Genomic DNA, 26,106 nt, shown 5'->3' on the forward strand with positions numbered 1-26,106 from the left:
TTGTGACTTCAATTAAAATCCCAGCAGACTGCATCTTCTGGTGGCATTAGAGGACCCTGCCATATTTTTCAGTCCTTCTAGAAAGATACTGAGTAGAATATGTAACACCTTGGATTAAATTTATTATCAGCAAAATAACACCTTTACAATTTATAGGTCACTTGTTTCAAAAACTAATCTTTTTTTCTCTCTCTCTCTCTGAAGAGGTTCTTTTATCTGGAAACTATGAGAATCTGAGTGCACACCAAGGGCAACTGTGCAGATCAGCACATGCTGTCCTACCTTCACGAGCCTTAACTGCTCTCAGAAGTACAATTAACACACACACACAAGCTACGACGAATATGGCAAATATGTTTTTTCTGATAATGTAATTACAACCATAAAATAAAATTTAATGTAAAAATCTATAGGCATAAATGATGTGTAAAATATAAATTCACTTTAAGTAAAATAACTACAGCTAACAAATTGTGGAGCCAAATTACTAACAGAAACAAATCACTCAAACAATGTTAATTTCTTATCTTTTACTATATTTAAACTCTAAATATACATATATAAATATAAAATCTATATGACATATATATATTCAATATATATAACATATATGTATATTTCAAGCAGTTCTAGCTCCAGCCTTGTCGTATGGGAGAGAATATCTGAAGATCATGTGGGTTGGTAGATTTTTCTTTTAAACTCTCATGTTTAATTCCCATCTGCGAACTACCTGAGTGCACAGCTCTAGTATCCTGCCTCAGGGCTCCTTCTACCCCCATGGCCTCGAACCTTCCTCTCTTGTGCAGCTAACGGGGACTAACATCTCTGTACACTAGTGCTTTCTCACAAACCTAGAGGCCAGCATGATCACAACGCATCAGGAGCTTTAAGCAATTTTGTTCACTGCTCAGCTTTAATTGCCTTCACCCAATTTTTACTCACAGTTCCTTTGCATATATTTTAATGACACTCCACTCTCTTGTTTATACCTTGATTAAATGGCTAATCTATTTGAGTTTTCATTTTATATATACTTCCCAAACCAAATGGGAAGAGGTTCAACGAAGGCCACCGTGCAGGGCAACACCCTGCAGCACCCTAAGAGGGGACCCGTTTCTGACACGGCTGAGTCCCCCTAAAGATGAGTAATCATACTGTGGATTAAGGTTTTAAATAACTAAACTTCTTGACTTACTCTTCATTCTGTTTTTCCTTAGCACTCAGAGCAGCTTTAGATATTCTAATAGGAATAAAAACATTTTAAAAGAGTGGATGACTTTATGAGTACAGACACAAAATTCCTCAATAAAATATTAGCTAACCAAGTAGCACAGCAACATGTAAGAAAAAAATATATTTACACACACACACGCCTGGGCGCACACACGCGCGTGCACACACACACCACACACACAAGATTTATCCCAGGAAGACAAGATTGCTTCAACACACAGAAAGCAGTAGATATAATAAAACCATATTAATAGAATAAAGGACCACCCTTTCATGATAAAACAAACTAGGAATAGAAGGGAACTTCCTCAATCTGATAAAAAGCATCCACAAAAAGCTCACAGCAAACTTCATGTTTAATGTGGAAAGAAGGAGTGTTCCCCTAGGATCAGGAACAAGAAAAGGATGTCTGATCCTGCCACTATGTTCAACATGCACTGGAAGGTCCAGCCAGAGGATTCAGGGAAGAAAGAAAAGGTATTCAGATCAGAAAGGAAGAAGTAAAAATAGCTCTACTGAGAAATGACATAATTTTGCATATAGAAAATCCTAAGGAACACACACACACACATACAACTATTAGAGCTAATAAATGAATTCAGAGTATAAGATCATTGTACAAAAATCAATTGTATTTCTACATAATAGTAATGAACAATCCAAAGATGAAATTAAGAAAACAAGTCCATTTGCAGCATAAAAAAGAATAGACCAGACAAAGACAAGACCAGAAAGCTACAGGCCAATATTCCATATGAATATAGATACAAAAGTCCTTAACACAATGTGGCAAACTGAACTCAACAGCCCATTAAAAGGATTATATACCATGAAACAAAGGTGGAAAAACTCCCATACAATCTTCTCAATAGATGCAAAAAAAGCACTGGACAAAATTCAACACCCTTTCATGATAAAAAAATGCTCATAAAACTCGAAGTAAAAGGGAGTTTCCTTAACATGATACTGGGCATTTATGAAAAACCCACAGCTAATATCATAGTTGATAATGAGAGACTGAAATTTTTTCACCCTAAGATTAAGAAAAAGAATGCCCACTTTTGCCACTATATTCAACACTGTACTGGAAGTCCTAGCCAGAACAATTAGGCAAGAAACAAAACTAAAGGCATTCAAGTTAGAAATATGAATCTTTCGGAACTTTACTCTCTGATAGACTACACAATTCTATATGAAAAATTCCCATAGAATCCACACACACAAAAAAACCTACTAGAGCTAATAAACAAATACAAAACAACTGCAAGGTCTGAAATCATTTGTGTTTCTCTATGCCATAAATATAAAAAAAATTCCAAAAATAAATAAAACAATTCCATTTACAACAGCATCCAAAAGAATAAAATACCAATAAATTTAACCAAGGAGGTAAAAGACCTGTACATCAAAAACTAAAAAGTACTGCTGACAGAAATTAAAGAAGATCAAAGTGAAAAGACATTCCATGTTCATGGATTAGAAAACTTAATATTGTTAAGATGGCAATACTCCCTAAAGCAACCAACATTTAATGTAACCCTTATCAAAATCCTAATAGTCATTTCTCCAGAAATGGAAAAGCCAATCCTCAAATTAATAAAGAACTGCAAGGGGCCACAAACAGCCAAAACAATCTTGAAAAAGAAGACCAAACTTGGAGGGATCACACTTCCAGATTTCAAAACTGACTAAAAAGCTACAGTGATCAAAAGAGCATGGTACATATTAGATAATGAAGTAAGATAAGAAAAGGAAATAAAAGATACACTGACTGGGAAGAAAGAAATGTAACTGTTCACAGATGTGTGGAATATACAACAGCATCACCAAAAAAAAACTAAAATCAATAGGAGATTATAACAAGGTTGTAGGATACAAGTTTAATATATAAAATTCAATTGCTTTCCTATATACCAGCAATGAACAAGTGAAATTTGAATTTAAAAACACAACACCATATACATTAACACCCAAAATAATAAAATAATTATAAAATCTATCTTATAGATTTTATAAGACCTATATGAAAAATATAAATAAGATCTATATGAGAAAAACTACCAAATGCCACTGAAATAAATCAAAGAACTAAATAAATGGCGAGATATTCCATTTCTATAATGAGAAAACAGATAAATAACAAGAAAGAGTCCCTATGTGAATGTTTAGCTGAGCCACTAAGTTGGCTTGGTGAAGGGGTCTGTCAAGTCTGGGCTCTCATTGTTAATTCTCACTTCTTAAGTTTCCGCACTTCTTACATTTAACTCCAAAGTTAAGTATATTTAATAACCTAATGGTCAATTAATGAATTAACATTAGTTATAAGTTAAATTCCATAGGCAGAAATAGCTAGTTTTAAATGTCAGTTCACAGTGATTATACTCATTTTGTTGGAAAAAAAAAATTAGCATTTTTAAAAAATGAGACAAAGCGAGAGAGTAGCACAGACATATATATAGTACCAACTGTTAAATAGATAGCCAGTGGGAAGTTGTTGTATAACAAAGGGAGTCCAACTCGAGGATGGAAGATGCCTTAGAGGACTGGGATGGGGAGGGTGGGGGGGACTCGAGGGAGGGTGGGGGGGGAGTTGAGGGAGGGAGGGAATATGGGGATATGTGTATAAAAACAGATGATTGAACTTGGTGTACCCCCCAAAAAAATAAAAAAATAAAAATAAAAATAAATAAAAAATAAAAATAAATAAAAATAAAAAATGGCTGCCTGAGACTAAGACAGTCTCTTTGAGGAACTACTTGTATGAAGCTCAAGCTTTAGTTTCAGATACTTTATTAAGATGCAAATAAACTTATTTACAAAACAGAAAGAGACTCACAGACATAGAAAGCAAAACTGTGATTACCAAAGGGGAAAGGGGGGGGAGGTGAATCACTGTGCTGTACACCTGAAACTAAGACAACAGGAAATCAATTATACTTCAATAAAAAATAAATTAAAAATAAAAATATTGAAAAAATAAAATAGAATGGCTCCCTAATACATCTTTATAAACACCGTCCATTTGCATTATGGAGAAGGACGTGCAGATTTCAGACATTTGGGTCCCTTGATGGTCAAGAGAATCTTGCACAATATCTTTATCATACACTTTGTATTGAAATGTGGTTTGCATAAACAAAAACAAGAATGGACACTGCCACTCACACAGAGATGACTTCAAAGAGAACCCAGCCAGTCCACTCACCTTGGGGTGCTATCAGAGTTCTTCCATGCTCCCAACACCAACCAACTGGCTGGACGTAAGGACTATTGACATCACACCTGCAAAACAGGATTCTATTTTAGATCCCATATTAACACCAGAGAAAGAATCCAAGAGTAATGATCATTCCGGATATTAAGAGATGACACGCAAAATATCACTGCATAGCTAAAATATTTTATAGCCTAAGAGAATCAGAAGTAATTTTAGTTCCATATTTTGTTAGCTGAGTGCCCAAACTTCTCTTTTACATGAGCTTCTTGAAATTTAAAAGTATTTCTTTGAAAAGAGTTTGACTAGGACCTGAACTGCCAGTGATCTCCCCAAAGAGTGAACATTTTAATAAACCCTTTCTACCACTTCTTGCTAGCAGCAAGGGGAAACATTAATAGGCCAGTCCAAATTTTAATAGGACAGACCAGACTCCATATGCCCACAATTTCCTCCCTCTCCTTTTCCAGGAACCCAGGCTATTCTACCTAAGACACACACAGCAATTAATCCATGCTCTGCGTCTTAGCTCAAAGGAAAAAACAGCCCCCCTCCCCCTGCCACGCACATGAAGAATCACAGCCTCAGGCAGGGACTTGTCGATTATTCAGGATATGCTCTGAAGAAATGCCACAAAAATTATTTTTGCCATGCCCTCTTCCATATTTCAGGTTTTCACCCAGAAAATCCTTTTAACTCATGCAATGTTAGTTTAATGGCATCGTAAGCATACATTTTCTCTGCTCCCCACAGACTTTCAAATAATTCACTCCATTCTCCCTGAATCTTCCCTTTTAAAAATATGACAGTCTGAGTTTAACATTTTTCAGGAAAAAAAAAAAATACTGCAAGTTCTCCACTTCCTCTTCACAGAAATGCTTCCCTTACAAACTATACACAAAATAGTGAATTGCCCTGAACTGGTCAAATTATTTCAGATGAGGCCTCATTAGGCAACCTCTCAGAGATGGAAAAAAACTTTCTCGGGCTCTTTAATTCAACAATTCACAAGGAAAGAAGGCAGTGACACGCCAGCCACTAAACTCCCGATGTTCATTACTATAAGAACAGCAAGAACAGTGACAGTCATGGAATGAACATAAATTCTTAACAGCAAACACGAACATACAAGGCACATTAGTGTCTCACCAGTAATCGTAACTATCATCCCAATTGTCAAAATGCACTAGCAAGCGATTTCCAACAATGTCTGCTATGGTTGCCACACACATCAAGGAAGGGTTCTTCCTGTCAACGGCCTCCAGCTTCATTCCAACCTGAAATTCCTTAGGCGTTGGTGCATTCTAACAGGAGGAAGAGGCACAAAGAGAGACAGGACACCAAACAGGACTGAGCCACTGTCAAAACTTGTCATGTTCAGCATCAGAAAAGTCTACAGGGTATCAACACTTACCCTCCGGAATGAAGCCTGCCAGTAAGAATATCCCAACAGACTGTTACCCAGTGTACAATCATAAAAAAAAATCCCAGGAAACGAGCTTTTACTTTCTGCTTTTCTCTTTCCTTGTGCAGGCAGGTTTTATTTCCCTTTTTGTCATCATTTTTCCTCTTCAGTTCTTAGAATAATTTAATTTTAAAATACACTGTTTACTGAACACTAATATCAAATAATTTTCTCTGCTCCCTGTAGGCTTTGATGGGCGGTATATTTCCAAATACCACTATTTGGAAAAGTTGTAAAGATGTGCTCTTTAGCACTAAAATTATCACTGACTTTGATCAAGAGTTGAAATTACTGGCTTTCTCAACATCTAAGGAACACATGCACTTATCCATAAATAAATTACAGTTGAAAAAAAATGAATGCTTTTTTTAGTACCTGCACATATTTTTTAGTATTAGAAGTGCTAAGGGCTGTGATTTACAATAATGTGACAATGATAAAGCCTCACTTCTCATGTTGCTATAATTAGCCAGGCCCGCGATTTAGAAAGAATACACACAATATCCGGGGACTAGAAGAGGGTTTTTTCCTACTTCTTTACTATCTATACTGGACTCTGATTTTTGGTCTCCTTTAGCACATTACATTTTTTAAAGCATTTTCACATTTCTATCACTCTCTTTCCTTGATAGAGTCTATGAAACGCATCGAGCAGTTGTAGACCACTGATTTCAAGAGCAGGACACGCAAGCCTGGGCAATGCAGGGGACCTCTCCTCAGGGGACACAGCCAGCAGGTGGTGGGGCCTCCCTGGCCCCAAGCTTCCCACCCTTCCCCCACATGTGGCCCCACTCAGGCCCACAGGAGGCGGGGCTGTGACTTTTTCTCCTTCACTCCTGAACACCTGTTAGGCTGCTGGGACACAGAGGGCCAGTGTGCTCTACCCAAATCCTCACACACCCTTTGAATCTGTATGACACACCACCCTCTTTTTCATTACACATAAATACAACTGGACCAGGTACAGTCAAAGTCTACCTGTCTACCTGGAGTATCAGCAGACCTCAAAGCACCAAACTAAGTTTAAACAACTAACTCACTGGAAGCAAAAAGAAAAACATTCTAAAAGGCATGTTAAATTTTAGCCAGCTTCAAATGTAAAGTTTTCTACTCTCTCCATCTAATTAAAGTATTTAATTGTATGTTTAAAAGAAAAAAAATATGTTCATAGGAAACTGACAAATTTAGTGAGAAAAGTCACAGGAAGCTAAGGATTCTTAAAAGATTAAAATACAACAGAATACACAGTGAATTTTAAGAAATTTAAGCTGAAGTAAAAATCTGATTTATACTAAGGAAGAAAATACTTACAGAACTTCTGTTTCTGAATAATTTCTTGGGAGCATTTTGCAATTTGCAGGCCTTCAGGTAATCCATCCAAACCAATTTATCTTTTCTATAACCTAAAAAAATGTATGGATTACTCAAAACACCCACAAGATATAACCATGTGCATAATACATATATCAATACTATGCTTATTCTTGTTCAGTTTTCTGCCATAAATTCAATGTCCTTTAGCAGACACAAAAGATTTAAATTAAAATCTCTGAACTGTTTCAGTTTTTTTTCATGGATGGAATTCAAAACTGTAGAGTGTGATTTTCCACCCTGCATGTCATTCCCTACAAAGTTTAAAACTCAAATATAGAATTTAAAATATTTAATAACATATATTAATGTGTTAGTAAATATATTAATATATTTTAATATTAAATATTAAAATTCCAAAAATACAGAATCAGTACCCTGGTGGCCTGACATCCCTGAGGCCAGTGCAGGCGTAACGGTGTACAGCCCCGGGGGAGCCGGACACTTGGGGGACAGAAAACCCTCAGGCCACGTGGCAGCTCCAGGTTCCTGTCCATGTCTTTACAAGCTTCCCAATAAAACACCTGACCCTCCCATCCACATGCCCTAAAGTGGCTGATGTGGGGCTGGCCCTAATATACGGGCTCAGGAAATACTTCAGGTTGAGTGTCACACTCAGAACAGATGTCAAACTCCTGGCAGGGCCTTCAAGGCCGCGGCGACACCTCTCACTCATCTCCTCCCTCCGGGCCCTCACCTCTCCGCCCCAGCGCCTCCACCTCCCGTGATCCCTGGTCTGCACCACCCCGCCCCTGGGCTCTGACCCATGCCCGTCCCTGGGGAGCCGCCTGGCTGTCTCTCGCGCATCTGTCCAGGCGTCCGTCAGACGTCTCACCCAGGCCTGTCTTCACCACCCTCACAGCAAGGGCAGCCCTGGGACTCCTCTCGGCCCTCCACCTCGTAGCTGCTGGACATGCATCTTTCTCTCTGTTTATCCCCCTCCTCCCCTCTGGAATGAAAGCCCCATGAAAACAGAGATGCTTTCCTTCACTCACTGCTCTGTTCCCAGGACCTGCACACAGGAAGGGCTCCACAAACACCCTCAGGGTGAATGAGCCTGGGGCCTGCTCCAGCCCCCCTGAAACCCAGAAATCTCAGTGGTCCTGCCGCCAGCCTCAGGGGTCGACCCCAGAGGACACCCCAAGCTGCTTCCTAAGAATAAAATGACTATACAGTGACTCCAGAAGTTGCCACGGTCATCAGCAGTCTTTCACCCAAGGAGGAGACTTACACACAAGTTTGCTGGTCAAGGAAACGGGCCCACTGGCATCCCAACCTATGAATCCTCACCTCGCTAGCCCACACCAGGGAAGAAAGGTTTTAGTCACGTCTGCCAGACCCTGTTCCTCTCGCACATAATAAAAGACAAAGATGGGACTTTTAATTCCCATTAAAAGAAAACTGAATTTTTCTCTTCCACAGTTCCCTGTTCTCCATGATTTCTGCTTGAAACAAATGACATACAGTGCCTCAAGTTTTCTCACTGTACAGCATCACCGAGTAAGTGAAATATTTTATTTCAACTGTAATTTAAACATTAGTTTCTTCATTCCTTAAAAAGTTTAATAAACTTTATGTAAGATAAAATGCTCTCATGAGATTCTACTTCTGCCCTACGTACTTCAGAATATTTGACCTAAATGGTCTCTGACACTTTTCTTTAAAGACATTTATTTATTTCTAAGAGTGGTATCCTTATAGTCTTACTGCTTTTTTGTGGATCAAACTTGCGTTTTGAAAATCAATTCACACCAGGCTCTCTTGTTAGTATTTCATAAAACGTTGTTAAAATAAAACTGTCTTTCCTTCTTGGCTTACCCTTAGGGATGTGTAATTCATGTTTGGTCTTTTCACACCACCCTATTGGATGAATGTCAGGGGAACCAGCATTGGTCCAAAAATCATAGCAGCTTAAATAACCGTCAAAATGAAGCCTTAGACGGTAACCGCACACCTGCAAAATGGAACATTTACAATCGTTCACTGAGTCGTGCATTTGAAGTGTACACAAAATTAACAAAATATTCATTTATTCTGTCAACACCATCAGTACATATGAACCAATCCCTACATCCAAATGTCCTTATATTAGAGAACGCATTCATAGATGACATCTGGGTAAGACAAAATGCTGACAAACTAGATACTCCCTTTTAAGTACCAAAAATTTTTCTGCAAAAAAAGTATCCTTTTACTCAGTCTAGGAATCTGAGGTCAATTTACATATCCATTAATCGACAAGTTAGTTTATTTATTCATTCACTGCCTATCAAATAATCCCTTCAGAAACCCCATCTCCTGCCGTTGGCTTGGATTCACGACAGTGTAAGCTGAAGTACAGAGCAAAACCCAAAATGGGTATGACCTTACTTTAGCTCTCACATATAGATCCGGCATACTCAACAAAGAAAACAATAAAACCATCTGAGAAGCACACCTCCTACACATGCTATACAAGTTCAATAACTATAATCAATCAGTAAACTAAATGAAGAGTGATTTCTACGCCTGATGTTACTTGAAATACTGAGGTCTTTTATCAATTTAATAACATAAAATGCTTTGTAAATATTACATTTTATAAGCCATTTATTTTTAACAATGGCTCTTCACCCTATATAATTTTCATAAAATTCATGTATTTATATAAATAAATAATTCATACCATGGATTTTTTTCATATATATTTCTCATTAGTTCCAATAAAACCTGAATAATTATCTCTTTTAATAGACAAAAACAATATTGTGGGATGCATTGATTTTTATCAGCCTCAGGTGAAAACTATTTACCAATTAAACCAAGAGTAATCGCTAGTGATGAGAAACTTATTAGAAAATTAATCTTCAGAGAAGGAAAAAAAGTTCATTAAAAAACATATTTCACCCATCACTGAATAAAATAAATCCATAATGTACTGGAACTTGTTTATAACACAAACTATTGAAATTTGTCATTCTCTAGAAAATTCTGTCACTGCAATTAGCCCAAGACAATGACATCATCTCTTACCTCCGCTACAGAAAGCACACAAAACACAGATGGGTGTCGGGGGTCAATGCCTTCTAATCTCATTCCAACCTGAAAACCATTCTCATGCTCCGGAAAGGACTGGTCCTGTGAAAAAGCATGATATAATATCAGCCTCTGAAGTATCTTCACAGTTCGATAGTAAAGCACTTGGTGTGGCTATGCACACAACCGTACAAGTTTGGAAGCTCAGTAACCACCAAAGAAGGAAGGCTGCTCTTAGAGATTTTGCCCTCAAAGACGGCTCGATCGGCTGTACGTGCTTTGAAACAGTTCATCTGCCAAACTCTGCCGGCCCCGTGAATGCCGTTTACTCCTTTCGCTCATTTTTCCTTAACGATCTGAAGGAGCTCTACCTGTACCCTGGACACAATCATTTGTGGATTATAATGGTAGCCGAGTCCCAGTCTGCGACTTACTTGGCTCTTCACTTTGTTTACAATGACTCTGCAGAGAATTTTATTTTAATGCAATAAAATATATCGATGAGCTCCTGTACAGTTGGCACATGTAGCCTATAAAATCCCTTGCAACACTGAAGTTACACAGATATTCTCCTAGTGTTTTAAAACTTTCGTTCTTCATATTTAAATCTTCAGTGCAGTTGGAATTGATTTTTTCTACAGAGTGAGGTAGGGCTCTATTTTTTCATATGGAAAAAAATTATTAAAAATTTTTGAATAGTCCATACTGTCATTGATCTGCAAACTTTCCTCTATTATATCATGTTTCTACATGTCTGTGGGTCTATTTCTGGCCTTTCAATCCTATTTATTGGCATATTTGCCTATATCACATTGTCTTAATTGCTTATAACGAGTCTTTCTACCTGGAGAGCAATCTTTATCATACTGAGTTTTCTAATTCAGGAACTTGTTCCCTCTCCATTCACTCTAATCATTTTCTTTGTCCAAGATGTTTCAAAATTTTTCACATAGACTTTGTAATATTTATTCCTGTGTACCTTTTATGTTTATTGCTATTGTAAAAGGAATTTATTTCATAAAAGACTTTCTCATTCATTACCATTCATTATTATTTTCTTCAGTATTGGTCTTGTCTCCCATAGCCTTGCTGAATGATAAGAGCTTTGAGCAGACAATTTTGAGAACAAACAAAGTATACTAATGGAAAATGGTGATGAAAATCTAGTACTATTAGATCTAGAGCTGCTTTCTAATCACCACTAATGATTGCTTAATATACAAATGCCTATTTTTAGGGTAGTTTATTCTTTTGAGAAAAATCTTTTCATTTGGAAATAATGTCAAACTTAAAGTTCTAAGAACAAAATAGTGCAGAGAACACATACAGCCTTTGCCTCGGTTTCCTTACTGTTAACATCCCAGCCCATTTGCTTTGTCATTTGTTTGCCCTCTCTCTCGTCTCTGTTTGTCTACAGATACAGATGTACAGTTATATATACACGTGTACGTCAGATTTTTTAAATCATTTGAGGGCACTTTACCCCTAAATACTAATTTTTTCCCCTAAGATCAGTTTATTTTCCCTAAAAATAGGAACGTTCTCTTACTTAACAACAGTTCATTTATCAACTTCTCTAAATTTAACGTTATTCAATACTGTTAACTGATTTTCCACTCATATTCCAATTTTGCCAATTTTTCCCATTTATCCAACAATGCACTTCATAACATTTTCCCCTCCAGAACAGGATTCAGTTTACGGGCAAATATTCAGTTTAACTGACGTGTCTCTTTTTCTCCCTTAATCTGGAACATTTTCCACTGCCTTTATTTTTTATAACATTGGCATTTTTAAAGAACATGGTGTTTTCCCTCCTTTATTTTTTAAAATAGAAAGTTCCTCATTTTGGATTTGTTTGATGTTTCTGAATGTAATTATAGATTCAGTTTATGCATTTTTTTGCCAGCCTACGACATGGGTGACGATGTGTTCTTCTCAGGACATCACATCTGGCCCATTGGTGATGTTAATTTTGATCACACAGTTACAGTATTCTGTAACTATAGTTACATACGAAACACTTATACATACATAAACACACGTATGTATATACGTACATGTATACACATATACATGATAACTCTTAAGTTCAAACATCCATCTGATTCAATCTACCCCCAAAGGGCTCGTTCTGTCTTTTTCAACCTATGTTTGTATTCCTCCTCTAACAAGGCCACACACTTACTCATGTACTAAATCCTATAATGTATCTACTGCAGTTTCAGAATTCTTTTACCTCCACTACTACAATAAACAAACCTACAAATAGAGTTCAGGATTTGTCTGCAATTTTCTCTCCCTGCTCTGCCATCCAAGAATGGGGTATACAGTTAAAAACAGTGTTCATAAACTACTCAGATTCATTCTTTTCTTCTCTCTTCAGGGCAGTTATGGTACTCACCTGAAATATGGCTGAGTTCATTTGTTTCTATTTTCTCTCACTTCTTAATGATTTATTTTGATTTTAACATGCAGGATATTAACATGCTTCCAAAAGTTAAAGCTCTATGAAAAAATACTCAGAGAAGTATCCCTTCCACATCCTACCCACCCCATGCTACCTCTTACAGGTAACCAATCTCACTCTCTTAAGGTTTATCCTTCCCGGGTTTCTTCTTGTCAAAATAAGCAATTATTTATGTTTCTTCTTATTTTTCCCTTCCTTCTTACATGAGACATAGCATCTTATACAGGCTGTTCTGCACTGGCTTTATTCACTTCCTAGGGTCCCCTGGAAGCCACCCCAAGTCAGGTCATGGCCATTGCCACATCTGCTTTTAAGCTGCACTGTCCTCCACTGTGTGCAGGTAACACAGTGTATTCAACCTTCTTCCACACTTGAGCACACGCCTTTTTTTTTATAAGAACATGAAACTGTTTTAAAACTTTTATGAATTGGCTTGTAAAATGTCATTAGAAACTTTCTTACATTCACAGCTCATTTTAGAAGGTTCCAAGGAAAAACTTAAAAGGTGACAAAAACCAAAAATGAAATGGTAAGAATGAATGATTTCTCAGGAATATTTTATTTCTACAAAAAGAAATGTCATGTGTGTGTTTTGCACTCCCAGCCTTCTTCTCACTTCTACTCTGTTTTCCAGCAGATTGTGTTTAACACGTTTTGTGTGACAACCTCCTGTTCGCTGCTTTGAAATGCCCCAGTTAACTTCAAATGCACCACAACCATATACACAGACACAGACATGCGCACACAACCCGGGGAAGAAAAGCAAAGGGGAAGGAGGGACAGGGAGAGTATAATAACAAGGCTGAAAGGAAATTTAAGAAGCTGCAGAAAACGAGAGAACATTTTTCATGTTTTAACAAAACTGAAAGATGTAAAATCCGGGCTGGGGAGGAACCAGCTTTATATCACGTATGAATGATAAATTCAAGACACTGGCAATGAATCACGCCAAGAGGGTGATCAACGTCGGTCTTGTCAGCATCTCAAAAAGCCTTCTCAGCTGAACATTTGGGAGCTTTATGTAATGCTGCAAGGAAGCTATCTGGCCCAAGCAGCCCCAGTAGTCTTTGGAGGGTTTTCAAACAAATACCCAAACAGTCACTTTAACAATCCGAAAGGCAACATTTACTGAGAAATAGCATTGCCTGTCTTCGATCTCTCTTCTGTGTGATGGTTTATTCATGGCAGATGAAGATGTTTTTCGTTTCTAAAAATCTTATATTTATGAATATAATTGATAGTTGTGCTTATACAATTATGTTTTATGATGAAAAAAAGGGGAACTGGAGGTACACACTTAAAGCAAACAATAAGCCCATTATATTCAGTCATAAAAAATCATAAGGTTTGTGGACAGGAAAAACACTTTTACAGATAAATAAACTCGAGCCCAGAGAGGTTAAGAGACTTTATCAAGGTCACACCAGTTTAGTGGCAGAGCATAAGTAAGGACGTAAGTCTTCTGAAAGCCTGCCAACTGTTTGTTCCACTAAGGGGACAGAATTGGCAACAAAACACAAAACAAAACCTGGCTCAAGGCCATGGAAGGCTTCAAGGGCATTTCCAAGGAAGAGCCATGTCCTCCTGGGTACGGAAGTGAAGGTGTTTTGTTTTTTGTCATTTTCTTTTCTCAGAACAGTTGCAAAATAATGCTTTCTAGTATGAAATTGATGAATTTTGTCATTAATGTTGGAGAAGGATTATTCAAAGTTCCATATCTCATATCAGAAGTAGCACAAATGATATACTATTATTTAAAAATAAAACAAGTCAGAGCATGAGAAGAAACAAACAAAAAGAAAACACCACGCCTAGAGAAAAGCAGCCGGGCTATTCGTAAAATTCCTTTATGAAATGCAGCCATTTTCATGGGCGTGTGCCAGCAGGTCTTTGCTCCACGGGTAGACAAAGTCACAAGTGTACAGTGGGAATTATTCTTGGGCAGTTGGTAGATATACCCGTTTATCACTGAGAACGCCACTGCAAGAGCAAAGAAGGGATCCTGTGACGACAGTTTCTGAGCCACTACATAGACTGTGGAAGGTCGGTGGCCACAGGCACCAGCAGAACCTCATCTAAATAGGTGCCTCACTGAAGAGCGCCAACACGCTAAGTGGACGACTCCATCTGAATGTCGACAACCATGCTGCTATTCGCAGGCAAGAGCTGGCAGCCAACAATACATCCCTGATCATAATTCAATATTGAAAGAAATGAGAGAAACTGGGCATAGGATAGAATCGCAGCCCCTGAGGCACAGGGTTTTAGTGAACTTGCAAGGGGCTGGGCCAGGGCCACGGGCCTACGGTTTCCCAGCCTCCACAGGAGGGCTGTCAGAGGGAAAGAGGTTCCTGGGAATTTTACAAGCAGATGATAAAAACAAAATTTCTTATCACACCAAAGACCACTGCCATGAGTCCAGTGTCCTTGTTAAGTGGTTTATCTCAGCAACATCTTCAAAATCTCCAATTGCCTTGATGTGTATCTCCAGGGCTGAGATGCCACAATTTTAAATGTGAAAGGTGAGCCACCAGCAAGTCTTATGTAGGCAAACTGTGAAATAAACAGCTTGACCACAGAGTATTTAGCTTTTTGTCAATGCTTTTTAATTTTCTTTACTCAGTTGGGGAAAAAAAATCAATCGTGTTATTGGTAAAGGAAAAAATTCAAATACTGCAGAAGGGAACATGAAAAAAACATTTTCCTGAGACAAATACAATCAAAGAAGAAGTTGCACATGCATTTGCAGCTCTCTCTGAACTGGAGAGACTCAAGCTACCAGGTTTTGAGTGTGGTAGGTGTTAACACAGCATTTGATAAAACAAAATGAGGCTGGGTTCATGTTTGATCTGCATATCCAGGACAATCCACGTGTCTGAGGAACCACCAAACACTTGCCGTCACAGACTAAAACCTATGAATGGCTCGATACAACTTTCTCCTTAAACAGAAATGAACACGAAAGAACAACAAGGATGGTTACAGAGCTGAGCTACCCTTTATCAAGCCGTATACAGGGGCCTTTTATGCAAACAAGCCTTTGTGCAGCACAGAACTGGGCCACATCCTGTTCTTAGCACTTTACCAACATTAACTCATTAAATCATCCAAAAAAAAAAAAACACCCTATGAAATAAGCGTACGTTTTACAGATGGTGAAACTGGGGCACAAGAGGTTATGTAATGTGCCCACGATCACAGTGTGTGTCTGTCTGTAATGGGCAGTTAGTCACTATGAGAGGTCACCCTGAAAGGTTATAAGCAACCCTAAATACTTCATAATTGTTAAGCTTTTATTTTATAATTAAAACTTAGGATGAGTTTTTTAGATATTATTAATCAGAGGTCTGAGTATGTGCTCCATGACCAAGAAATGACGCCCAGATGCCACAGTCTGAAACCAGTGCCTTGGAAGTGCCAGACCCCGTGTGTGGGGACTTATTATAGGATCAATGAGGAGAGTAAGGACACAAGGCATCAGGAGCCGAGACTATCCATTTGGGGAGGAACATGGAATTACATTCCCACTACAACGGCACATACAAAAATAATGTTAGATGGAGAGAAAAGGGGCAACACAACAGAATTCAGTGCAGCTATTAAAAAAACAAGCCACAGACAGGATCTGCTGAGGCGGCACAACAGCCGTAACGTACTGATAAATATAAAGCAAGCAATGGACAGGCAACACGACTGTTTATACGGGCGTTATTCCCCTATCTGCATGACCACATCTATACAGACCTGGAGGGACACGCATCACGCTATTTTGAGTGGTTTACCTAGAGTGAGGAACCAAGAGAGAGATAACCTTTTATTTTTATTCTCTTCCATCCCGTTAGAATTTTTAAATGGCACTGTAATTTTTTTAAAAGATCAACACACACACACACACACACACACACACACACAATCAAGTGATGAAGATGCTAGGCAAACAGGACCCAGGTCACGAGAAGGTTGGTATGTCTTGTTAAGGACCTTTTGTTTATCCTTAGTCAGTGAAGTACTAGCAAAAGCTTTTAGTCATTGGGAAGCAAAAAAAAAACATTATTGCATTTTATTAAAATCTTGTTAGTGGCAGTGTGGGGAATTAATTAGAAAAGTAGCAAAATTAGAAGTAGAAAAGATGGCAAAGGAGGCTTATAATATCTATTTTTTTTTTTTTTTTTTTTTGCTTTCTCTCTTTTTTTTTTTTTATTATTTTATTTTATTTTTTTGGGGGTACACCAGGTTCAATCAACTGTTTTTGTACACATATCCCCATTATAATATCTATTAATAATTGAGAATTTGCCCTGTACCATGCACAGCATCTAACTTGGCTCACTTAAGCCTTAGCATCCCCTACACTGGGACTGTTACAATCCCCATGTCACGTACGAGGAAGCACAGGCTCGGAGAGGTTCACAAATCGCCCTGTTTGCAAGGCCAGTCAGCAAAAACCTGGAATTCAATTTCAATCCCTGGTCTGTGCTTACCCACAAAGTTATATTGTATTCGGGATTGTTGCAACAGCCTGAACAGTGGTGATGAGGCCCTCAACCAAGCAGAGCAAGAGCTGAGAGTGGGGACAGGGTCCAGACTCCATACCTATTTGGGAGGTAAGATGGACGCCACCTGCTGACTGGCTCATGCACAGGTGGGGAACTTAAACTGACACCCAGGTTTCAGACTGGAAAGAAATCTCCATCATATTTTCCAAAGTGTGACCATGTTTACTTTTATAAAGTTATCAGAATCTACTGAGACCTCCGAGGACTTGATGAACAGCTGATGAAAACTCTACTTCTGTACATGCTTTTCGGTTCCAGCTTTCTGGTGCATTGCTATAGATTCCATGTTCTCCCAGGCATCTTTCAATGAATCTTTTATCCTAGACGTCTCTTCACCAAGAGATACTACACACGATGAAAGGTTATGAAATGCCTTCCTTGCTTTTTCCTCAAGAAACCATGATTTTCACCTGAACTAAGAGTGGAAATTATTAAGAATATTAGAACCCCTTCTAACTACCTCTTGTTTTCATCACAGAGAAAATGGAGAACTTGAAAATTACACACACACACTCACATACATACACACACACACTGTTGTTTCGTACTCTTGTTTAATTTAGCTGTTCTTAATGGTAGGGTCCCTGATGTCTTCAAGGATTCTGGAAACCTGCACTTCATATAAAATTTTATATGCAAATGGATAAAAGCACCTCTCTAAGAACATTATCAATAGCTTACATTAGATGTTCAAAGGAGTCTAAGACCCCACCCCACGCCCCAAAAAAAGACCAGGAGCCGCATGGCCATCCTTTAGAGGACCCTACCATTAACCAACCCACAGACTAAATAACCGATTTAGACTTCAATAAGCAGAACACAGCAGTTCATCATGGAGACACAGGCCAGGCAGCAAGTCCTGCTTCAGATGCTGCTTCTTCAAAGCGACACCTATTTTTGCCATCTATTTGTTAGGCTAATGGAGAAAAATCATCACCTACATAATTAAACATAACTGGCTGCAAAGCTTCGGTTACGATGGCAGTGAAGGATGGCCAATTGTGTATTTTTAAACTCTCATTTTGGAGACTACGTCCTTGTTATTTTGAACATTTTTCACAGATTAATTTTGAATCCCAAACTGCTATCAAGATTATACCAGGAGGCATCCTACAGAGAACACAGAACGTGTGGCAAAACAAAAGTGCACTTTAGTAAGTCAGTACATGGGATTCCTACTGTTTTTTGTGAATCTCTTCTACTGTAATCTTAGGTGCAGAAATTATCATTCCCCTGGAACCCACCAACCTATTGATAATAAGAAGTGTGGTGCGTGTGTGTGTGTGTGTGTGTGTGTGTGTGTGTGTGTCTCCAGCAACCCTAACCTAACCAGTGACTGGATTATAGTCTCAGAAATAGAAAGAAAGCACAGATCAGAGCGGGTGAAATATCGCTGAATTTAAGCAGCTTCAGTCTAACAAAGATCTTTATGAACAAAGAAAAAGAACCCACACAGTATAATATATAAAGAGCTGCACAGAGAGAACTTTTAAAAATAACTCCTAAAGTTTTCTGATAATTCACTGGCCATCACTGAGTGGATTCTACAAATCATCTGAGTCTAGTGTCTAAAACAATAAACCCACATATCTTTTTCCTGAATAACTAAACTGTCCCAAGGAAAAGATATGAGGATACTTCTAATATAAATTTCCTTTAACTGCAGCAGAAGAGCCGTGAAATGGTCCACCCCTGACTCTAAATGCCACTACTTTCTTCTTTTAATTTCCCTTCCTCTGAACATGACTTCCTCCCGGCTGGAACTGCAGATAAGCTGCCTTCAAGGAGGCTTCAGGCCCCTCCCAAGAACAAAAAGCGCCTCATCTGTCTATCTTGCTCCCCCGCTTCACATCCACTGAACTACTTCACAGGCCTGGAACTTTGAGTTCCACCATTTCAGAGGAATGGAATCTAAGAGAAGGAAAAGGCTCAGAGCCCCGAGATCAGGATGCAGCTTCAGTTTTGCTCCAGAACTGAGAGCTTTGGAGAATATGAGAAATGAACACGAATGGGAATTCACTCTCATCTTCAGAGTCCCAGCAAGCGATCCGCTTAAACGACTGCACGGTGTAACTACATTCCAGTTTGCAAACACACTTCTTGCCCTGCCCTCAATATGCCTTGTGTTTTAAACCCCAGCCAAATACCTGAGTATAACTGCTTTCAAAATACGTCTTGTTTTTTGGTGGGGAGACTTGTTAAACACCAGTGAAGTTACCTTAAAACTAGGGGGGCAATACAATACATATAGAAGACAAAAGCAAATAGGTAGACAAACAAGCAAACACTTGAGGCAAACAAGAAAAGCAAGCGGACTGTGGCTGTAATGTGATCCTAAGCGCATCCGAGTTCACAATATAACGAGGTATCTCATTATAGCTCATAAAGCCACGCACGGTCATCAGGTGGCTCGTGACTAGTATTTAAAGTGTTAGCTAAGAAGGATCGACATTAAAACTCTGAAGGGGCGCTTCTGTGATTTTCAAGTACTTTCGAAACATGCTCAAAGCACAGAAAACCTGACATCTGACTGAACTGTTCTGGTTAGAAAGGCTCTAAGTGTCTCAAATAGTTCCACGTGGGTTACACCAAATATGAATGTTCACAGCAGCGTCTTTCTGCACCGCAGAACCACACACAAATCCAGGCTTTATCGAAAACAAAATACGCACACACACGCATGCACACACATTTTTCAGATCTATTTAATGTACTTGCATATTTAGAAAAATCAGATGTTTAAATATACTTCAGGTCTGGGTGAAGAAGTTAAATTTAGGGAGAGGGTGAGTTACTGCTCCCGCGTGGACTTCAAGTAAGGAAGGACAGACAGCAGGAAGGTGTCCACACAAGGTGCCTTGTATCCGGATGATCAGGAGGTAAATTAGGAAGGAGTCTTTGCTCCTGGCTACCCACTGCCCATCATCCCACAGCTGGCTGGAGTTTCCTTATCAGGACACAAAGCATTTCTTTCTGAAGTCATCTAACAGATGGTCATGGACGGCAGGAGAGGTGGGGGGCAGAGTAGACCCCGGAGCGTGGAGCTCAGAGCGTCCCGGGTGCAGGCGGCACCGAGGGAGCTGGGGAAGGACAGGCAGACACACTGAGTCTGGACAGTAACTCTGCCTTGTTGAGGAGACGAAGGAGGTCACGGGGGAAACATCTCTGCTCTTCCTCCTGAAGGAAGTCAGCAAGTCTTCAAGTGTGAGGACAGGAGGAATAGCACCTGTGGTCAGCAGAACAGTGGCCCCTGAGGCTGTGCAGGTCCTAATCCCCAAACCTGCAACTCTGGTATCTCACACGGCAAAAGGGGTTTTGTGGACATGATTAAGTGAAGAATCTGGAGATGGGGAGATGGTCCTGAAACGTCCAGGTGGCCCAAGGCCATCACAAGGGTCCTTATAAGAGGGAGGCAGAAGGACCAGGGAAGGAGACGTGCGGATGGAAACAGGTTGGAGTGATGTAGGCCCACAAGTCAAGGGATGCAGGTGGCCCCCAGAAGCTAGAAAAGGCAAGGAAACAGATGCTCCGCACAGCCTGCAGAAGGAACGCAGCCCTGCTGGCCCAGTTTACACTTGAGACTTTCTGAATTTTAAGATAATATATTTGTGTTGTTTTGAGCCACTGTTTGTGGTCATTTGTTACGGCAGCAAAAGGAAATTAATATAACATCTTAGCCACATGGAATTCAAATCAGAACTATATTTCTAAACTTATATAAAACGATATATGAAGACATCCAAGAGATTATTAACTTTCTCATGATGACTTTCATTTCGTTCTTAAATACCAAATTATTTTTAAAACGCACAAGTGTCCCTGCTTTGCAGGGGTCTGAGCGTGCGTCCAACCTAATGTACCCGGCACCCCCACGCCACTGGAGAGAGGAACACCTGCCCGGGGATAAGGAGCAGAGCATCTCGGCCAGACAGCCAAGGACAGCAGGGACGTGGGGCTTGGTGCGGCTCGCTGTCACCAGAGGGCCGTTCAGAGCCAGGGCAGCTGTGCTCCCTTGGTTGGAGCCAGTGACTGACTCCAGGTGGAGATCTGGGTCCCGTCTTCACGCTGCTCCTGTCCCATCCACCCCCCCCCTTCAGATGTGCCGATGGAGGCGCCTGGCAGGTCCACGTGGACAGGGCAGGGTGGGCAGGCCGGGGCAGCTTCATGAAGGGTGGAGGACGTCTGAGGGGGGCATGGACCCACGAGGTTCAGAGAACAAGAGAGACACAAAGGCCTGCACACTCGGATAAAGACTGAATAGCCAAGCGGAGCTGGCGTGGGGACCAGCCCCACAGGCCCAGACTGGCCAGGCCCTGGGGGCCATGACTCCAGGCCGACAGGTGCGGACCTGTGATGAGCGGCAGGGTGTAAGAAGGCTTTAGGGAGACATGTCTGATAGGGAGATGACCGGCAGGGAGAGAGGACAGAGAAAAGGTTTTAAAACCAACCTCAAGACAAAAATATTTTAAAGTTTAAATCAAGTCAAGATTGGCACATTCCACCAGTAATGAAGAGAAAATGTTTTTAAATTTTCTATGTCAACAGAAGGTGTTTACATCCTTCTACACTCATTACTCCAGATGGTAAAATAAATAATAAAAAATGAAAAACTTTGTCTTGTACAAAAAGATACTCAAAATAGACCTCCCATATGCAAAAAACCCCATATGCAAATAAAACAGGCATACTCTTCTTTAAAAATATCCACACATTTTCTTGGTAGAATCCGTATCTGATTTGCATGACAGAACTGACAGTGTGTTTGTGTGTGTGTCACTGGTACATTTTCTAAAACTTGAACATTAGGATGGAAACTACACATTAAAGTGAAGCAATACTCTTTTGAGTAGTTTTCCATTCAGGATATGCAAACTATACCAAGTTTTATTTTCAACTGTTAAAAGCTGAAGAGTTGCATCTCAGCTGGTTGACCTGAACACCATTGTTATAGTATCTACACAATGAAAATGAATAATAATCAAGAGCACAACATCAACACAAAACTGATCCTCCTTCTTGGAAGGCTGGCATGAACCAACTGCCTCGTTTATTCTATTGAAACCTATTTTCAATCATAAACCACGCTTACTTCATCTCAGCATATACACATGTACATAATATATGTATCGCGTGTATACAGCATATACGTAGCGTGTGTGTAAGTACAGATGCCCAGCTAGGGCAGCACTCCGTCTTCCGTCCTTCCTTCCTCTTCGCTGCATGCAGGTGGGATGAGGCCCCATCTCGCACACAACACCTAGGAAGCGCGTTATTTGACGTCCCACGGACAATCAACAACTCTCCCTCGTGCTGGTATCACTTTTTCCGGGCATATCTTACATCCCAACTAGGTGGCAAGATTTAAGAGACCATGTCACAGGCGCACTTGTGTCCACGCGGGTCTTATGTGGTGCTTTGCGCACATGGAGCCTGAGAAACGCAAGCGGCTTGACTGTGAAACTCCAGGCGAAGAGAAAGGACGTGGTGCTTCCTCCTGTGCTGGCGCTTTACCATCACCTTCGGAGCTGACAGAGGTCAGAGTTCAGAAGCTTGAGAAAGTCATAGTTTTAGCCAAGGAACCACAGAAATGGCATGCCCTAATCCCCCCACCCCCCGCTCCCCGCCCATCTGTGTCGAGTCTCAGATGGTCAAGGGGGAGGCTGTATGGCCCACAGCCCATCACTACAGGGTCGCCAACGCAGCATCAGGATCTACTTCAGGACAGAAATCCCACACTTGCCCCCGAGATTCCTCAGTCAGCACTAGGACCTGAGGGGGATCTGGGGAGAAACTCTGTTCTGCAGGAGTTCCTGCGCTAGCTGATCATCTTTAAAGGATCTGAAAGAAGAAAGTCTGAGAAATAACGTGGACACACACTGGCTGAGCTGAGGGGAGAAGGCGGAAGCTGGAACACTTTGCTGCCATCGGCGGGAACCCGCCCTGCCCTGGGAACCACACACACTTCATCCCCAACGTCCAAATGTCGACTCAGTCCCAGAGGGAGGATCCTGGTCCGAGGACACTGTGTCCTTGGTGCTCGATCTGCTACACGTAAATTCTCACCTTCTGACTATCCTCCGTCTTCGTGGCTTCTGGCTCCCTTGAGATTAGCTAGATCGGCCTGTCCAAGCACAGCCATCGGGTCACAAGCCTGGCCTGTGTCCTCACATCCTGGACCCAAGCTGGGCTACATCTGCCCTCAAAGGTCTCAGAAACGCACAGGCCTTCGCTGGCTGCTGACTTGAGCCCTCTACCCTCTGAGCTGGAGTGACCGCTGCAGGAAGGGCATGAGACGGTGCAGGGCCAGCTGGAAGGGGCGACTGCAGGTTACCCTGGGTCGCCCCGGCCACAGTCAACCCTCTGTAAAGTGCGTCCACGCTCAGGTTTCCAGAAGCCATGGCCAGTGACAACAGCACCCTGAGAACAGGCACTGTGTGTCCTGTCACCTCAGGAACTTACACGCTTAGTAGAACAAACCCCCTAGGTCTTGTCACAGGATGGCAGTGGGGGCACCAGGACCCGGCTCCTAACCAGACCTTAAACCTTCTCCCCCAGGGGGCCGCTACCTGCGCACAGGAGCCCTGAGGGGCCCCCAACCCACAGCCTCCCCGGCCCCACCCTGAGGTTCTAGTTCAGCAGGTCTCAGGAACACACACATTCGTCTTTTCCAAAGCTCCCTGGAAGCACCTGGTGTGAAGACTGGGTTGAGAACCCACAAGACGATACTTGGCATTTCTTACATGTGAGGAGCCAGCACTCAGCTCCGCTTTCTTTCCATGTTGGCTACACCCCTTCTCCCTGCTCCACTGCCGTGTCCAAGATTATAACTGCCAGCCTTCTCACATAATAAAATGTACTAGAAGTAACTCAGCAGATGGCATGAAAAGTGAAGCAAATAAAAAGTTTTAGCTTCTTGCTGCCGGCTAAAATGCAATACAATGATGCAAAATCTGATGCAATTTTTTATACAGGTCGCCCCTAAAATATTGAAAACACAGCCCGAGAAGAAGCGAAAGGGCATCAGAAGGTTTGGTACCCTGGGTGGAGATGAATGCTGGAGCTGCAAGCCCCTGGTGCCTGGCGTCACCGGGTGCAGTAACTCCACCAGGGCTGCTCCGGGCGTCCTTCCAATCAGGGAGGACCTGCTTTAGGGGGTTCACCGTCCCCTCCAACATGCTGCCTGACCTACCACTTCATGCAATACCTCAAAACAGATGCCTGGCACCTGATCCTCGGGTGGACGGATGCAGGTAATATCAGCAAAGAAAAAGGACTCACGCTTGGTGTTTATCACGTGCCTGTTACACCCCATGTCCTTCATGTGTATGTGCCAAGGAGGCAGGTGTGGTGATTCCCCTGCTTTACAAATGAGGATGCCAAGACACAGAGAGACTGGACGGCCTGCCTGAGGTCACAGAGCTGGGAGGCAGCAGCGCTGAGTTTCAACCCAGGCCGGCCAGCCCCAGGGCACACGTGGAACCCCTAAGGCTTGCATTAGCTTTCTGATGTCATTTTCCAGCAAAGCCTACAAATCACATAAGTCGGCGTTCTAGCTAGGCAAACGAGTTCATCCCAATGGACTCTCTTAAGTGTTGATTCCCTGCAAAAATGGAAGACCTCCAGGGGGTTTGTTCACCTTGGAAAACAGCTCGGTGGGCGCTGCCACAGCCCGCTCTTCCTTCAAGTACTGCTCCCAAGACCAGGCCTCCCGCGCCGCCACCTCAGGGACTGCAAGAGAAAACACAAGGACTGTTCATGAGACAATTGATGACAGAAACGTTATATAATAGAAGGTAAATCCAAGACACAGGCTAATGACTTAACCTCATGATGAGAAGACCCAGAGACCAGCAGGAAGGGGCCTTACCACTCGCACTCTGTGAGCACCCGGTACAACCCCCAAGCGTCCCCAGAGCTTCCTGGGTTAGAACACGCCCCACCCCGACCACTGATGACACACAGGACAGGCACCCCCTGGACCCCGTCAAAGAAGAGAGAACAGGCACAGGTCCTCTAGAAGGTGACTTGGTTACTTTTAAGGCGAGGGACCCGAACCGTCTTTTATAATTTCCTTCCACTCTCCTACCTTTTCTCGGTGTGAATGTCAATGGGTACAAGCTGTCGAAAGACAATGTGGAAACATCGTCGAAGGCTTTACAAGTTATTTATATACTCTGAACCAGCCATTCTCCCTCTAGGAATTTGTCTTAATGCAATTATAGTGATGTGCCCAAGAGTTTATCCTAGAAGCCTTCCTAATAGTGAAACACTGGAAAACAAACTGAGTCCACCGAGGGCTGATTAAACGCACTGTACAAACGTGTCATTTTAACAACAGGTCATAAATTACACTGCAGAAGACTTGAATGGCAGACAAAGGCTACTTAATGATACACTGCTAAGTGGAAAAAAAAGTAGTTTAGGAAACAAAATGATCCTTTTTGATAAAATATATAATGGAAATAAAAAGGACTAAAATTACGAAAATCAAAATATTGAAGTCACCTTTAGGTGCCAGGATTATAAATAATTTATTTCCAATTTTCTTTATATTTTAATTTTCTGCTTTTCTAGATGAATAGCTATCCTTTGTAATTCAATAAAAATATCATTTTTAAATAATAAAAATTTGGCTAAAGGATTAATAATTGTTTTAAGTTTATATTTTATGTTCAAGTAACTCCTCCTCTAGGGTTAATATGCTAAGGAAGTGGTCCTGATAAAAGGTGATGGTAAAAATGGACATCACAACATTATTACAGCAAAAATGCAAAGTAATATT

At 40.9% G+C, this 26,106-nt stretch overlaps 1 protein-coding gene across 1 annotated transcript in view; it reads right to left on the bottom strand.

Moving 5' to 3' along the window:
• The window catches only part of L3MBTL4 (L3MBTL histone methyl-lysine binding protein 4), a 246,039-nt gene extending 220,572 nt beyond the window's left edge, over window positions 1-25,467 (bottom strand). Inside the window, exons 1-7 of the mRNA XM_057698207.1 lie at window positions 25,440-25,467; window positions 24,961-25,052; window positions 10,296-10,400; window positions 9,102-9,237; window positions 7,224-7,315; window positions 5,597-5,751; window positions 4,439-4,515 (exon numbers count right to left, since the gene is read on the bottom strand). Of these exons, the coding sequence (XP_057554190.1) occupies window positions 4,439-4,515; window positions 5,597-5,751; window positions 7,224-7,315; window positions 9,102-9,237; window positions 10,296-10,400; window positions 24,961-25,052; window positions 25,440-25,467 (685 nt within the window). The remainder of the gene's footprint in view (window positions 1-4,438; window positions 4,516-5,596; window positions 5,752-7,223; window positions 7,316-9,101; window positions 9,238-10,295; window positions 10,401-24,960; window positions 25,053-25,439) is intronic.
• Between the last annotated feature and the right edge of the window lie 639 nt (window positions 25,468-26,106).

This window comes from Hippopotamus amphibius, chromosome 11 (genome assembly GCF_030028045.1).
Source record: "Hippopotamus amphibius kiboko isolate mHipAmp2 chromosome 11, mHipAmp2.hap2, whole genome shotgun sequence".
In the NCBI taxonomy this organism is placed as follows: domain Eukaryota; kingdom Metazoa; phylum Chordata; class Mammalia; order Artiodactyla; family Hippopotamidae; genus Hippopotamus; species Hippopotamus amphibius.